The 15,735-nt window shown below is 35.3% G+C and overlaps 1 protein-coding gene across 2 annotated transcripts in view; it reads left to right on the top strand.

The window, feature by feature from the left end:
* The window catches only part of LOC110381334 (protein toll), a 36,385-nt gene extending 23,493 nt beyond the window's left edge, over positions 1 to 12,892 (top strand). The window contains exons 2-8 of one of the 2 annotated variants that reach the window (XM_064043247.1): positions 5,506 to 5,697; positions 6,181 to 6,406; positions 7,426 to 7,674; positions 8,194 to 8,357; positions 8,901 to 9,226; positions 10,032 to 10,362; positions 10,857 to 12,892. In XM_064043247.1, coding sequence (XP_063899317.1) covers positions 5,530 to 5,697; positions 6,181 to 6,406; positions 7,426 to 7,674; positions 8,194 to 8,357; positions 8,901 to 9,226; positions 10,032 to 10,362; positions 10,857 to 12,371 — 2,979 coding nt within the window. In that variant the 5' untranslated portion in view covers positions 5,506 to 5,529 and the 3' untranslated portion in view covers positions 12,372 to 12,892. The remainder of the gene's footprint in view (positions 1 to 5,505; positions 5,698 to 6,180; positions 6,407 to 7,425; positions 7,675 to 8,193; positions 8,358 to 8,900; positions 9,227 to 10,031; positions 10,363 to 10,856) is intronic. The other variant, XM_064043246.1, reaches the window with a different exon arrangement.
* Positions 12,893 to 15,735: the final 2,843 nt, after the last annotated feature.

The following is a 15,735-nucleotide window of genomic DNA, read 5'->3' as shown; positions in this document are numbered from 1 at the left end:
TAATATACCATCAATATAGTTTATAAGCCTTTTTCTAACGACGTCAAAAATCATCAAATGACCCCTCCCGCTGTGGGTAAGCAGCGGTGAGGGAGTGTCAGACTATTACTGTTTCTTGAAGTTATATGCCCTTCCTAAGTATATCTTAGACACTAATGACACATCTCGAGGATACTTGGGCTAAAAAAGTTTAACGTACCTTTCTTCTATGTTTGAGAAGGGATAAAAAGGCTGATGATGATAGAAAACTCATAAATTTTCTTACTTTAATGCAAATTATATCCGCGGGCCACCACTAAACTATGTTAAATTTTTCTTCTTTCTGCCGAGTCACCAGTACTTTTCCAAAGTCTAAATTGGTCTCTAAAAGATACATGCATGAGGATAAACTGCAAGCAATCTCGAACAGATTTAGAGGTATATTTACGACCAGATTCCATCAGGAATTTATATGATGCGTTTATTTTTGAACACAAACACTCGTTGGAATGATTTTCGAAACAATATTGCAATAGTGAAGCCAGTAAGTCTGACAACCAGTCTTACCAAGGGAAATTGGGTTGCCCGGGTAACTGGGTTGAGGAGGTCAGTTAGGGCAGTCGCTCCTTCTGGCACACTGGTACTCAGCTGCATTCGGTTAGACTGGAAGCCGACCTCAACATAGTTGGGAAAAGGCTCGGCAGATGTAGACTTTGTTTTTCATTTTAGAACTCAGGAACAATATCAGGAACCCCCTATTTGATTAAAAAAACCTTGTTCCACTGGGTTTCGGCCATCAAAAGTTCACTTATTTATGAAATTCGAATCAAACTTAATTATCTAACATTCTTATCGAACTTATAGTAGGTAAAACATGGAAACAAAAAAATTATAATGATTGACATTAATATGATTTGTGTAAAAACCCAGCTGATAACATATATCATTGTGTTTGCAAACATATGGCCGAGTTTTGTCACGTAGTACACATAATATCTACTGTCAATCATAAATTAGCCTGACGCTGGTTTCCTACTGGGCCTACAAGATATATTTATTTATTAATATAATACAACGGAGTACCAGAAGTGGTTAGAATCTTTTGATACACTTGCATCTTGTCAGGATATGAAATAATACCACAGTATCTTCATCTAATATCGTTTCAGTACTTCAATAATCACAATGGACTGCCTCGTTGGTCTAGCTGTCGCAAGCTCGGCTGCTGAGCACGAGGTCTCGGGTTCGATTCCCGGGTCGCGCGAAAATTTGTGGGTTTAGAAACCTACACAAAGCAGCCCCGAGCCTGGAAGTTGGTGTGATTCACCCGTGCATCGGAGATCACGTAAATGTCGGTCCTGCGCCTGATCTCTTTCCGGTGGTGTCGGATTGCCGTCCCATCGGGTTATGAGAGTGAAGGAATAGTGAGTGCACCTGTGTGCAAGCAAATAATTGTGCACTATAATATGTCCTGCGCAGTTGGCCAATCTCCTCATATGAGAACAGCCGATGGTTACAATAAATCTGGGGGAACGGATACATACAAGATCATAAAGCCCAGATTGGTTTATCTTTGAGACTCCATTTAGGATTCCCTCCTTCGACGTCACCATGACGACAACAAACTTAGCTACGGCCTCTCAAAATATGTTGATAAGCAACTTCCTGTAACTTCTTAGAAGTATGTAGTTACAGTACTTTTCAGGCATATGACGTCATGGTTTCCTGAGAATCTCGAGGTATACGTGACAAATTGTACACACAAGAGTCTGTAGCCCAGATACGGCTGAATAAATATACATATGTATGGTACAATAGGTAGCAAAACAATTGGGCTAGTTGTACCATCCCTACTAATATTATAAATGCGAAAATAACTCTGTCTGTCTGTTACGCTTTCAAGTCTAAACCACTGAACTGGTTTTAATAAAATTTGGTATAGAGATAGGGTTGATCTTGAGAAAGAACGTAGGATAGTTTTTATCCCGGACTTTTGAAGAATTCTTTTGGAAACGCGATATAACCGAACTCTACGCGGGCGAAGCCGCGGGCGGCAGCTAGTTTTTGATATAAAAAAAGTCAGGTTTGAGTGTGTGGGATTGATTCTAAGTTAGGCAAGTGCCAATGCGACTTTTCTAAGTTTGTATGTACTTTCTAAGTATATCTTGGACATCAATGACTGTGTTTCGGCAAAGAAAAGGCTCGGGAGATGATGATCTATGGAGAAAATATGGTCTAAATAATTATAATTAAATGTGTTTACTTAAATATACCTAATATATTATTATCGTTACACTAATTATATAATTATCAAATTATATTTGGTTTTCCTTATCACTGTATATGTAGAAGGAAAAAGGTCATAGGTATAAATGTTTCGTTCAAAATAATTTTCTAAATATAATGAGTAGACAAATAGGTCAGGTAAATAGATTTTGTTTAATTTGCAAAAACAAGCCTAGTCTATGACTAACTGTTTCGCGCGGTTTCACCCGCGTCCCGTGGGTACTACTGCCCGTACCGGAATAAAATATAGCCTATGTTACTCGGGAAGAGTGTAGCGCCCCAACAGTGAATGAACTTTTCAAACCTGAAACAAACAAAAAATCCTGTTTATATAGTTGTTGTGATAAAGATTAAATGTATTGTTAATAAACCGACTTCCCAAAAGCCTAGAAGTCGGTGGCAAAATTGACTTAGGAACATTAGACACCGATTTCTAGGCCCATGCACCTAAATATAGTTTTTTTTTGTCTTTTTAGTTTTTTTGGAAGTCGGTTTGATTATTTTTGTAAATAAATAATAGTTTAAAAAAACTAAAAAACACGCTTGTTATAGAAAAACGAACTAAAAAATAGAAAATAAATTTTAATGAATTTAAATTAAGAAAACAGTGTTTAAAATTTCAATGAATATAAATTAATAATAGTGTGAATACAAAAAAAACATATTTAAAAAAAGCGTGGGGTGCATGGTGTCAATAGTTATAAATATTTTATTGACAGATATAAGTACAGTGATTTTCATTACGATAATATTTTAAAAAGCACCCCACGCTTTTTTTAAATATGTTTTTTTTGTATTCACACTATTATTAATTTATATTCATTGAAATTTTAAACACTGTTTTCTTAATTTAAATTCATTAAAATTTATTTTCTATTTTTTAGTTCGTTTTTCTATAAAAAGCGTGTTTTTTAGTTTTTTTAAACTATTATTTATTTTCTACTTTTTAGTTTGTTTTAAAACTATTATTTGTTTTGTACAATTAAAATTCTCTTTAGTATACAAAAAATTGTCAATATTAGAGAAAACGGCTAAAGATAATTATTGGAAATATCGAGTCCTGCCTTATCGACTGTAGAGAAAAATTCTAGAAAATTTTAATTAATTTTCTTACCTTATCGACTATAGATGAAAATTATATAAATTAACAAAAATCATATTTTGCAAATTGAAAAGGCTAGAAGTCGGTGTCTAATGGATGTTACTAAGTTAATTTTGCCACCAACTTCTGGGCCGATGCACCTAAAATTAGTTTTTTTTTGCATTTTGGTGTTTTGGGAAGTCGGTATTTTTTTGTAAAAAGGTTATTTATTTAAAGCTTTTCAGAGATACGAATAGTTGTCACTATCCATACAAGTGGGAAGTTCTCATAAATACAAAGAATATAAGACCAAACGAGGTATTTTACATATTCAGTTGTCGAGTTCCCTCGACTTTCTCTGGTCTCCATCATCAGGTCAGCTCCAAACCTTCACTGTTGCATAGGTCTTGTCAATACGAATAATTTAAGCCCAAACACGAGGTAGTTTACATATTCAGTTGTCGAGTTCCCTCGACTTTCTCTGGTCTCCATCATCAGGTCAGCTCCAAACCTTCACTGTTGCAAAGGTCTTGTCAATACAAATAATTTAAGCCCAAACACGAGGTAGTTTACATATTCAGTTGTCGAGTTCCCTCGACCCTCTCTGGTCTCCATCGTCAGGTCAGCTCCAAATCTTCACAGTTGAATAGTGCTTTTAGGCGTACACCTAAGTGTCAAGTTTTTACCCTATGTGTGCCTACAACTTTTGAAGGTTGCCCTCGATTTCTCAGGGTTTCCATCATCAGATCCTGACCTGATGACTATGGGACCAACTGGCAGCTATTCCGAGTCGAACAAAAAAAGAATCACGTAAATCGGTCTATAAGCCTCGGAGTAATCGATGTGTATGTGTAAAATCCTCCTTTTTGGGAAGTCGGTTAAAAATGGAATAATTTTATCAAATAGATGTATTGTCATCGGTCCTCAATAAATCTACAAAGTTTGAACGAAATCTGGCCGTTTAAAGTGGGTCAAAATCGCGCCCAAAGAAGTCGGTTACAAACAAACATACAAACATACAAACCTACAAACATACAAACATACAGGTGAAGCTAATAAAAAGCGTGTAAAAAGTTTTTTTTTCATTTTGTTGATATTCAATATATTTTTTTTCTGGCCTTTTTTCTTGCAATGAAGTGTAAAACTTAACTACAAAATATTTCAATGACTCACATATGGGTAATGTTTGCTATTGGATACTCTTTGCGTATACTAACAAACACGTCATTTTTACTGAAGACGTTTATTTACCGGCTAAATTACCTGATCTTTGTAATGTACGTACTACCATTCATCTTCATACTGATTTATGAGCCCAAACACACTGTCGGCCGACTAAAAGTTTGCAGTGTGTGTATGGGTACTCTTAGGGTTCCGTAACCATAGGGCAAAATCGAACCTTATTTGGTCTCTTTTGGGTATGTATCCTGATTTTGATTTCGTTTATTTTTAGGATTCCGTATCCAAAGGGTAAAAGGAGACCCTATTGTTTTCGCTCCTCTGTCAGTCCGTCCGTCCGTCCCTCTGTCACCAGGCTGTATCTCATGAAGCGTGATAGTTAGAGAGCTGACATCTGAAATCACAGATGATGTATTTTTGTTCCCGCTATAACAACAAATACTTGCAACCGACTTACTAAAAATTCAGTGGCAAATTAAACATAGTGAATAGACACGCAGACACTTCTAAAGCCATGTCAATAGTGTCATTTTTTAGGATCCCACTGGGAAAACTCGACCGGTTTTTATTACGATTCAAATGTATTTTAGTTTATAATATGATTTATTATAAAAGTACATATATTACTGCTATTCGTGTATACAACAAACTGCCATCAGCAATTAAGCAATTAAATGAAAATATGTTCAAAGGAAAGTTAAAGAAATTTTTAATTGATAATGTTTTTATAATTTAAATGAATATTTTGGAAAAGTAATTTAGAAGTGTCACTTTTGTATTGTCAGTGACTCTTTTTTTCTTTTTTTCTCTACTTTATTTTAATATTGCATGTCCGACTTGGATAGACTGTTGATCTAATCTATTGTATTGTACACAGTTATGCAATAAATGAATCTTTTCTTTCATTTTCAAACAACTTTCCAAACCCAATTAGATTTATTTTTATATTTGGTATTCGTAACATATTTCTCCCTTTCCAGTGATGCCTACCCCAAGTTAACACAATGCTGCTACTACTGCTAGCGGGGCTCGTATCCACAGCCCTCGCGTTCGACTGCCCCACAAACTGCAGCTGCGCCACTGGTGATGAGTTGGAGTATTACTGTCCAGTGGCAGATGACCATGTGACGTTTAAAGGACGGTTTCATGAATATGCTATTGTACATTGTCAGGTATGTACAATTTTAAACTTCATATCATACACATACAAACAGCTCTCCCCACCAAACGCACGCGCGCTCACCCATAAGCACACAGTCGCAAACACACACATCCACACCCTCAAACACACACACACACCCACAAAAACAAAGACAGTAACCCACACACACCCACACACAGGCGCCCGCACATACCCATAAACACACACACATATTCAAAATATTAAAATAGAAATTCATGTAAAAAGTTAGCCCGTTAAAATTGCATGCCACGAAAATTCATGACTGACTGCATAGCGAAAAAATTATTTGTCACAAACATAAATAAATCATTTCCTTGTGTTTTCAATAAGTTCTCATATTCAGGAAAACTAGTTTTTATTTTGTTGGAAAACTAGTTTCAAAATTATTCCCACATTTCCCAATAACTCCATTAAATCAATATTTTGAGTACCTCCTATCATCAGACTAATTCTATACTCCACTCTCTTCCAGGGAACAAACTTCACCTGCGATGACCTCCCCATCATAAACTTCGGTAGCTCCATGCCACTCCCCTCTCTTGGCGTGAAGACCTGCCCCCCTTCAATACTGCCGTGCCTCAACCAAGCACTGAACACCCCCTCTATAGGCTACGTGACGCTCATTGATACCACTGAGCCGTTGGAGCTTCAAGATGTTCAAGAATTGGGGGATGTGAAGAATCTGGTCATTATGAATGGTGAGTAATACCCTACTTAGGCTTGAAGACCTGAAGACTGCTGCATCATCATCTCCCGAGCCTTTACCCTACTATGTTGGGGTCGGCTTCCAGTCTAACCGCATGCAGCTGAGTACCAGTGTGCCACAAGGAGCGACTGCCTACCTGATCTCCTCAACCCGGGCAATCTAATACCCCCTTGGTTAGACTAGTGTCAGACTTACTGGCTTCTGACTACCAGTAAGAACTGCCAAGGATGTTCAATGACAGCCGGGACCTACAGTTTAACGTGCCATCCCACCGCTCTACGAGAGTGAAGGAATAGTGAGTGCACCTGTGTCCAAGCAAATGTGCGTGCACTATAATATGTCCTGCGCAGCTGGCTGATCTCCTTACATGAGAACAGCCGCGGTTGTCAACGTTTTATATGTCGGAGGCGAACATCAGGATGGCACTATCGTCCGACATCAGTTAGGGTAATGAAGCAAAGAGATAACTCAAAGAAACTCAAAACTCAAACGAACTCAAAAGTCAAACGTTTATTCAAATTAGTCAGAACAAAAGACAGCCCCCAAAACGCCCGCCCTTCGCCACTTCCTATGTGTTTTGGCTTGGGGAGAAGAAGTGGCGGAACAAACTCCCCAGCAACACATGTCTGTCTGTTAGGTTAGAAGAACCTTTACACTTTAATTTCAAAAGACACTTTACACACTTTACAATATCGATCTACAACGGTACTACATCACTAGGCAATAACACTAGACGTGACGTAGGGCAGTTTCGAGATGTGCGCAGCACGACGACTCGACCAAGACTGAGCTCCGCGGACGCCACGCCGACCACCACTACTCTGCCAAGCGCGCCAAAATGTTGTTTCACCGGAAACGCCACCAGAGGGCGCGCCTGCGTGACGTTTAGTGTCCGTACTATTGACAGTCTCCGACATATATATTATTTAGACGCCATTATTATTACTATTTACGTGGATTTTCCATATACTAATCATTTTTTTAACATCAAACTTTTCTCTTTCGTTACAGGAGCCGACAGAAAAATACCAATTACAGTCATCAACTACTTAAAAACTCTTGAAAATTTCCGTATGACGAACACACCACTTACTCTTCATAGTAATGATTTCACCAATTCGACTCCGCTGGTGTTTCTTGAGTTGTCAATGGCTGGCATTAAGGTGTTGCCTGATGATGCCTTCAATGGCTTGGGGAGCTTGAAGACCTTGAATGTTTGGGGGAATCGTTTTAGTGAAGTTAAAGTGGATTCTTTGAGAGGTGAGTTTTTGTGAGAATTAATTTGTAAAGATAGAGCAATTAATAATGAAAATAGAAATAATGAAATCAGAATGATAGTTTCTGGATACAGTCATTGGTTTGCCCCTTTTTCAGAGAAATAAGTACTCACAATCGGATAGAAGTAGCTGACATGTTGTTATAAGCTATATTGCAAAGTTTTGTCAATATCCATTCAGCCTTGAAGAAGTAACACTTTTACATACCTTCTTACATAAAAATTGTATTAGTCTGGTTTGATACCATAAAGTATTAAGGAAAATTGCGAACTGTCACAGAAACCTATAGTGAATGAAGTTAGTTTTGAAGATAAACAAATTCGTTTAATTTCTTTGACATTTTTAACAGTCTTCAAAATAATAAGCTTCTCAGTTTAACCCGTATGTTTGTGTAGGGTTAGGCATCTCGCGTTTGGCTAAACCTATTTTACTGCAGTTCTTTTTTAAAAATATAAGCAATTTAGTATATTGTTTTACTCATCTATTATATTTCTTTTTCCAGGACTATCCTCCCTACAAATTCTATCACTAGACTCTAACCACATAGCGCATATGGCTGTCGGGTCATTGAACCATGCACCCTTACTGAAGAGCATATCACTGGTCAGAAACCAGCTGGTAGAACTGCCTCCAGGCTTGTTCCACAATCTCACGAAGTTAGAAAATGTGAGTATGGATTTTCATGTCTGTTTATTAATATTAATAAAAAAAATTAAGTTAAAAAAATTTCACATTTACTAATTTCAATTTTTTTTTTTTGCGTTTTCAAATATTTTAGAACAGTTAAAATAAAAATAGTACTTATGTATTACTACCTGGCTAGCAAGGATATAATATAGCCTATGTTACTCAGGAAAAGTGTAGCTTTCCAACAGTGATTTTTAAAAATAATCGGTTTCAGTATTTGGTTGAGCGACCTTCAAGTTTGGCGAGAGCTATTAAATAAAAAGTAATGTGAGGATGATAATAGCAACCGCCCGCAATTCCTCACGAGAACACCACTTCCCGCACATGGATAAAAGTAGCATTTACGCAATTCTGATATAAACGCTATATTTGACAAGTTTCATTAAAATGTATTCAATAAATGTTTCGTGAAATAACAATTTTTTTATATGTCTCATGTTTATTTTTAGCCTACTTCTAAAGAACGATGGAAGATTCTCAATTAGACTGTTTTTTTAACATATATTTTTTCTTACATTTCAGATAACAATCCAATCAAACGCCGTTACCCTAAGTCTACATAACCACTCCTTCTCAAATCTACCCTCATTAAGAAACCTTATATTAGAAGACTGTGGAATAAAACTACTAGAACAACCTATTTCCGGTTCCTTCAACATAGAACACCTATCTTTATATAGTAACGAAATAGAAAGCATACCTTTATCTTTCTTCAAAGATATGCCATCCTTGCAAAGATTGGATTTGAGTTACAATAGGATTAAGAAACTGGATAGTGGAGTGTTTCAGGCGCTGAAAAATTTGGAGTTTTTAAATCTGAATAGAAATCATTTGGAAGTGTTGCCTGAGTGAGTATTTATTTTTTTATTAGTATTGTTATCGGCACGAATCTTGAGCTCTGACCTTCACCTGCGCAGAAGTAATTTATTGTGTCCCTTTTGTGGTATTCGTGAGGCGCGGGGGCGGCGGTAAAGCGGTGATTGTCCCGCAGTGCATCGCGTCATAGCCGTCACTCGGGATTAGTTCTTTGCTAATAAATCACTTCTGCGAAGATGTAGGTCAGAGCTCAAGATTCGTGCCGAAGTGAACTTCAACTCATATCCGGATAAAAAGTACCGTTATTACTGCCAAGTTTTATCAAAATCCGTTCAGTAGATTTTGCAAATGTAACACGCAAACACACTGTTACGTAGGTATACACAGACACACACAGAAGCATATATACACATTCATACACACACACATGTTTCTAGTGTAGATGTGTGTGTGCGTATGATTCTGTATGTTTACGTATGTGTGTGTGTATGAAGTGTAAACACACACACACACACACACACACACATATATCTAGTGTAGGTTTGTGTGTTTATATGTATGTTTGTGTTTACACATATTTTACCTATTATCATTCTTTTATATCACGTTTTAAGTGAATAAATATATCGATACCTCCTACGTATATTATCGTAACCAACAAAATGTCGATTTGCTTTTTTTACATAAAACGACTTATTTTTATTTCCATTTATTTATTTTTAAACATATATTTTACATTTATATTCTTATTTAAAAATGTCATTTTGTTGGTTATGATAATATACGTAGGAGGTGTCGATATTCAATTTTACTAAAAAGGTACTATTTTTGTTCCAGCTTCCTTTTCTCCGGCCTGAAAAAATTAAACCACGTTACAATAGAAAATAACTATTTGACCCACATCAGCGAATTCACGTTCCAAGGGGCAATTAATTTACAAACGATATCTTTAAAATCCAACCAGCTAACATTACACCCCTTCCCGCAGTCGGCTAACGAGGATTATTATACCAACTTGAATGTTATGTCGCCCTTTGAAAATTTACTCGAGTTAAAGAATTTGTATTTGAATGATAACTCTATAAATACTATGTTTGAAGATTGGAACCTTATATTGACTAAGCTGGAAAATTTGGACTTGTCCTATAATAATTTTACGATGCTTCAGGTGAGAACAATTTTGTTATATTCTTTATAATATATAAATATATAAGAACAATATAAGTTATATCACAGCCAGGTCAGATAGGGCAGTAGCTCCTTGTGGCACACTGGTACTCAGCTGCATCCGGTTAGACTGGAAGCCGACCCCGATATAGTTGGGAAAAGGGCTTGGAGGATGATGACTGCCAAGTTTCGTCAAAATCGGTTCAACTGTTTTTGAGTGAAGGAAGTGACAAATATACTTACAAACCAAGCCTATGTATTAAACTGATGTATAAGCTAATTAAGCTATATTATTGCTAAGTTTCATCAAAATCGATTCAGCTGTTTTCTGTGTGAGGAAGTGACAAAAACACACAAACTTGCAAACATTTTTTTTTCAAATCGGTTCTTAAAATAAAAACATTTTTATTGCTTTTTATTATATTTTCATAGAAGTAAGAATAATGTATATTTTTTTCGATTATAATAACTTTTCATTCATTCATATTTTTTCAGCAATTAGATTTCCAGTTTTTGAGCAACAAAGTCACCGTTGATCTCCGACACAACAATATTACTAGCATTATATTAGACAATGCTACATCACCGGATGACTACAAATCACCACTTGACTTAAAATCACCAGATACCTCAAAATCACCAACCAGCTCAATTTTGCTCGACAATAACCCACTTATGTGCGATTGTGGTATGTATAACCTAGCTTTACGACTAAAAGGATATAAATATATAAACGCAGAACCTAAATTTGTACTAGGAAACGCGAAATGCGAATCACCACAGAGACTAAACGGTGATTTGTTCATAAACGTATCACCAGCCGACTTAAATTGTGATTTACCAGTCGAGGCTTGTATGCAAAATTGTTCTGTATGTGAAATGAGACCAGGAAAAGAAGATTTGTTCTTCAAATGTACGTCTAAACCTCAATTTTTCCCTAATCCCTTAGATTTTAATGCTAAATCTATTTCTCTAAGATTGTATGAACAACCAAGTTATATAAACGATTTAAATCTTCAATTACTAAATCTATCTAACATTGGTTTGAAAGAAATTACTTTTGAGCCGTCAAATTCAGTTAAAATGATAGATTTTTCCAAAAATAATTTGTCAAAAATACCTGTGGAATTCTTAAAATTGAATACTACATTATATCTATCGAATAATCCTTTTAAATGTGAATGTGGCAATACAGAAGAGATTTTACTACTAAAACAGAGTTTATATATAAAAGATTTAGACAAAATTACTTGTGAAAACGGTGACAAAATATTACTTAAAGATATCAACTCTCTATGTAGCTCTAAGAGAGCAGCCGTTATAGCCATTGCCACATTTTTAGTCCTATTTTTAACCATGGCTATTTTCCTAGCCATAATTTACAGATTTTCAAGAACTATTCTAGTTTTTCTTATCGAAAAAGGCTTATTTCCTAGCTGTTTCGTCGACGACCAAGTCGACAAAAATAAAGAATTCGATGTTTTTATTTCTTATGCTCATAAAGACAGGGAATTTTTGACCAAATTATTACCAAAATTAGAAAATGATTTTGGTTTGAAAACTTGCGTCCACTATAGGGATTGGGCTGTCGGTGATTTCATACCGGATCAAATAAATCGTTCCGTAGAAAATTCTAGGAGAACAATAATTCTGCTTTCTGACAATTTTTTAGAGTCTGACTATGCTAATATGGAGTTTAGGGCTGCCCATAATTTAGCCCTAAAAGAGGGTAAGACTCGAGTAATATTAATTTTACTCCACGATATAACAAAACATGAAAAATTGTCAGACGAATTGAAACTACATATGAAAATGAATACATACTTAAAATGGGATGATTTTAGATTTTCTGAACGGTTAGAAAAAGCTTTACCGCTGAAAAACAATAAGAAATTTGTTTTAACTAATGTTTTTAAACAAGTTCAGGAAAAATCGGTTAAGCCAGGCTTAGACGTACATTTGAACAGTAACGGCCAGTTAGTTAATATGGCCGTTAAAGATGTGGTTTAATTTTAACTGTGGTTTAAGTAAGACTGGTATTTCAAGTCTTTATACAGTACCTGTGTTTTTTACCCGACTGCGCTCGATAAAAGAGGGTTATGTTTTATGTTTATCAAGCAATGTTTAGTCTATGATCTCTCTTTATAAGTTATATGGCATCAAAATCTGTCTGTCAAGTGAATGTAATTTTTTGGTAGTTATCTTAAAATTAACTAGACAGATTTTGATGAAATTTACACACAGTTAAAGTACATAAAAATCAATTTTATTGATCTGGGAATTGAACCTAATATCAGCTTAAGTACCTTTATAATCGGCAGCCAAAATAATTATTTGAATCTCTAAGGGATTGTTCACACCAAACGTATTGTCCGCCGCTGACTGTGAGTATACTCACTGTCTGCCCCAGTGTGAACGTCGACTCAATCTGCAGTACGCGTACTCACCAAGCCGACAATAGGCTATAGCGTACGATGCGCTACATGTGTGAACAAAAGAATAGGCTCTTGTAGGTTCACACTAGATGCGTACGCTGAGCGGCTAACTATTCTACACATAAAAGGGCTTAGTAATTAGAGTTGGTCGTAGTATTTTATAAACGATAAAACTAGCGTAATTTTTTTTTTTCTAATCAGACGTTTTACTGATATTTCAAATAAATGATGCGCATTCAGATAGTTGCCATTTGCGAAACTCTAGAGGAAGACGAAAATAATAAAAATAAGAGATTGTGGGTACATCCCTTAAATTTGAAGAGATGTTTTCTTGGTCAATTTCATACTTGATATTTCGAATATAGACTTTATCCAAATAAGTTCAAGAAATATTTTCATATGACAGTAAAACATTCGATGAGTTACTATCTTTAATACGTTTAAGTTTATATAAAAGGGACACTAATTACACTAGTTTACACGGTTTTTATACCCCAGATAAAGTTGTTGAATTTTGTCTATCTATCTATAGGTAGTCTAGGAAAAATACTAAAAAAAATGTGTCACGTCCACATTTGGAATTATATTTAATTTAAAAAACACGAGAAAACGGACCATAAACAACTAAAAATTATTAATTTTGGCCTTCTTTTTGTAGGTTTCGGAATCGGTTTCTCTTAATATAGACCAAGAGTAGTCTCCCAATATATTTTCGTCCCAATAGCCTTGATGACGATCTTCAAAAGCCTTTAAATCCTGGTGAAAATGCTCTCCTTGTTCGTCGCTCATGCTTCCTAAGTTTTCCGGGAAAAAATCCAAGTGGGAATGTAGAAAATGAATCTTTTGACATGTTAACACCCATCTTATGATAATTTTGTAATGAATCACTCACTATCTCTTTATTGTTTTTACTTTTACTATTGCTTAGAAAATCTCTAACAACAGTTTTGAATGAATTCCAAGCAACTCTATCAGTCGTAGATAAAAGAGTATCAAACTTAAAATCACTTATGATTTTGCGTACTTGTGGGACGCCAAACACCCCCTTTTTAAGTGACATATGCATATACAATACCCGACTTAGTTTTCCTATTAAAACCCGAAATCTTAGTAATACAAAAGTAACAGTCATTTTCGTGATTAGCTGGTTCCCTGCACAACATTGGTGTACCAAATGGCAAGTGTACGTTTTCCCCTTAAGACCATCACAGTAAAGTGATTCTACAGCTCTCACAAAACACATAGTGACTCCAGTTTTTTTCTTGATTGGCCACAAGAAAACCGAAACAATGAAGATATGCAATTTTCAACGATTCTGTCATATAACTTTTCTTTTTTATAAATATAAATTGTCCACAAACATAACAAAAGCGATCACAATCTTTGTTTACACTGTCTACGCGACATTTTATTCGAATTAAACAAAAAATATCTCCTAAACTAAACAAGTAATGCAACACCATAGATCAGTAGTTAAGAATGATTCCTAAATACAAATATTTGAGGGTAGAAAAAAAATGTGACGTGATAGAATTTTTATGTTGTTACTTTTAGAATGTACAAAGGTGGTGGAGAGTACTGGTATAGATTTTGTGAGGGGTATATAAAAAAAATAAAAATTTGTAAACTAGTGTTATCGACGTGCTGTGCCGAGGCGCGGCGGTGCGTACGAGGTGGAGCGGCGCTATTCGGCAACTGCGTCCGCGTAGCCAATCCGCGTCCGCCGTGCATAGTCGCGTAGTAAAATAATCGGCCACTGAGAGTCAGCTACAACAGACGACGTAACAGCGTATAGTCGGTTCGGTGTGAACGACAATTTCAATATATATGGAAAAGCAATAAACTGCGTAACGCGCGCTGACAGTCAGCGGCCGACAATACGTTTGGTCTGAACGATGCCTAAGAGTAAACAGACTGCAAACTTTTAGTCGGCCGACAGTTTGTTTGGGCTCATAAATCAGTATGAAGATGAATGGTAGTACGCACATTACAAAGATCAGGTATTTAGCCGGTATCAGACCGACTGGAAACTGTGATTGGAATCAAGATTTTCTAGAAAAAAAATTGGTCAACTATCGGCCGACTGTTTAGTTTGCAGTGTGGGGATACTCTAAAAATTATCTTAGATTTAATAAAAAGAGCCATTTTACTATATTTAAGTCTTAATTTTTAAGTTTTTCTTTAATTTTAAGTATGTATATGTAATCTCAAAACGTGTTTTCGAAAATTCTTGGACAGTGACAATACTTTTTTTTCGAAATTTTGTAAAAATTAGCCGTTTTTAACAATATCCTTACTTTAATGAGCCAATTTTGCAGCATTTTTCTATTTTATTTCTTAGTTTAAGTTAATAACTATTTTGTATATAAATGGAGGGTTATATATCTAAGTATAAATTTTAGACTAAAAAGCTGCTATTTTTTGTAAATAATTTTGAAATAATCTGAATATTTTTAAGACTTTTGAAGACGGTGCCTTATTATTGACTTGTGGTGCTTATATTGACAATAACTACATTTTTGTAATCAAAATAATGGCTAGTTTGCCTAAAATCGGTTAAACATATTTTTTCGGCCACGGCGGCTGTTCTCATGTAAGGATATCAGCCAGCTGCGCAGGACATATTATAGTGCAGGCACAAGTTTTGATTATTTCTACGTAACCAAGTAAATTATATTTTGTAACTAGTATCTAAGGTATTCACTGATTTTCATGTTTATTTTTTTTTGTTTTTTTTTTCTTAATATTTTAAAGAATAATATTCTAAGCAATATTTGTCGTGAAATCAAAGCAATAATTTTTTATATTTTTTTATTTTAATATAAGCTTTAAGATTTTATAACTGATCTGATATTATATAAAATAAATATACAGCTTATATACTTGATCTGTAAAGGTTTTTTATATCATATTAAACAATATATTGAACTGATTCTTCA

The sequence above is a fragment of the Helicoverpa armigera genome, chromosome 31, assembly GCF_030705265.1.
Source record: "Helicoverpa armigera isolate CAAS_96S chromosome 31, ASM3070526v1, whole genome shotgun sequence".
Taxonomy (NCBI): domain Eukaryota; kingdom Metazoa; phylum Arthropoda; class Insecta; order Lepidoptera; family Noctuidae; genus Helicoverpa; species Helicoverpa armigera.
The sequence above is the reverse complement of the archived record's forward strand: the minus strand, read 5'-3'. Positions and strand labels throughout refer to the sequence as shown.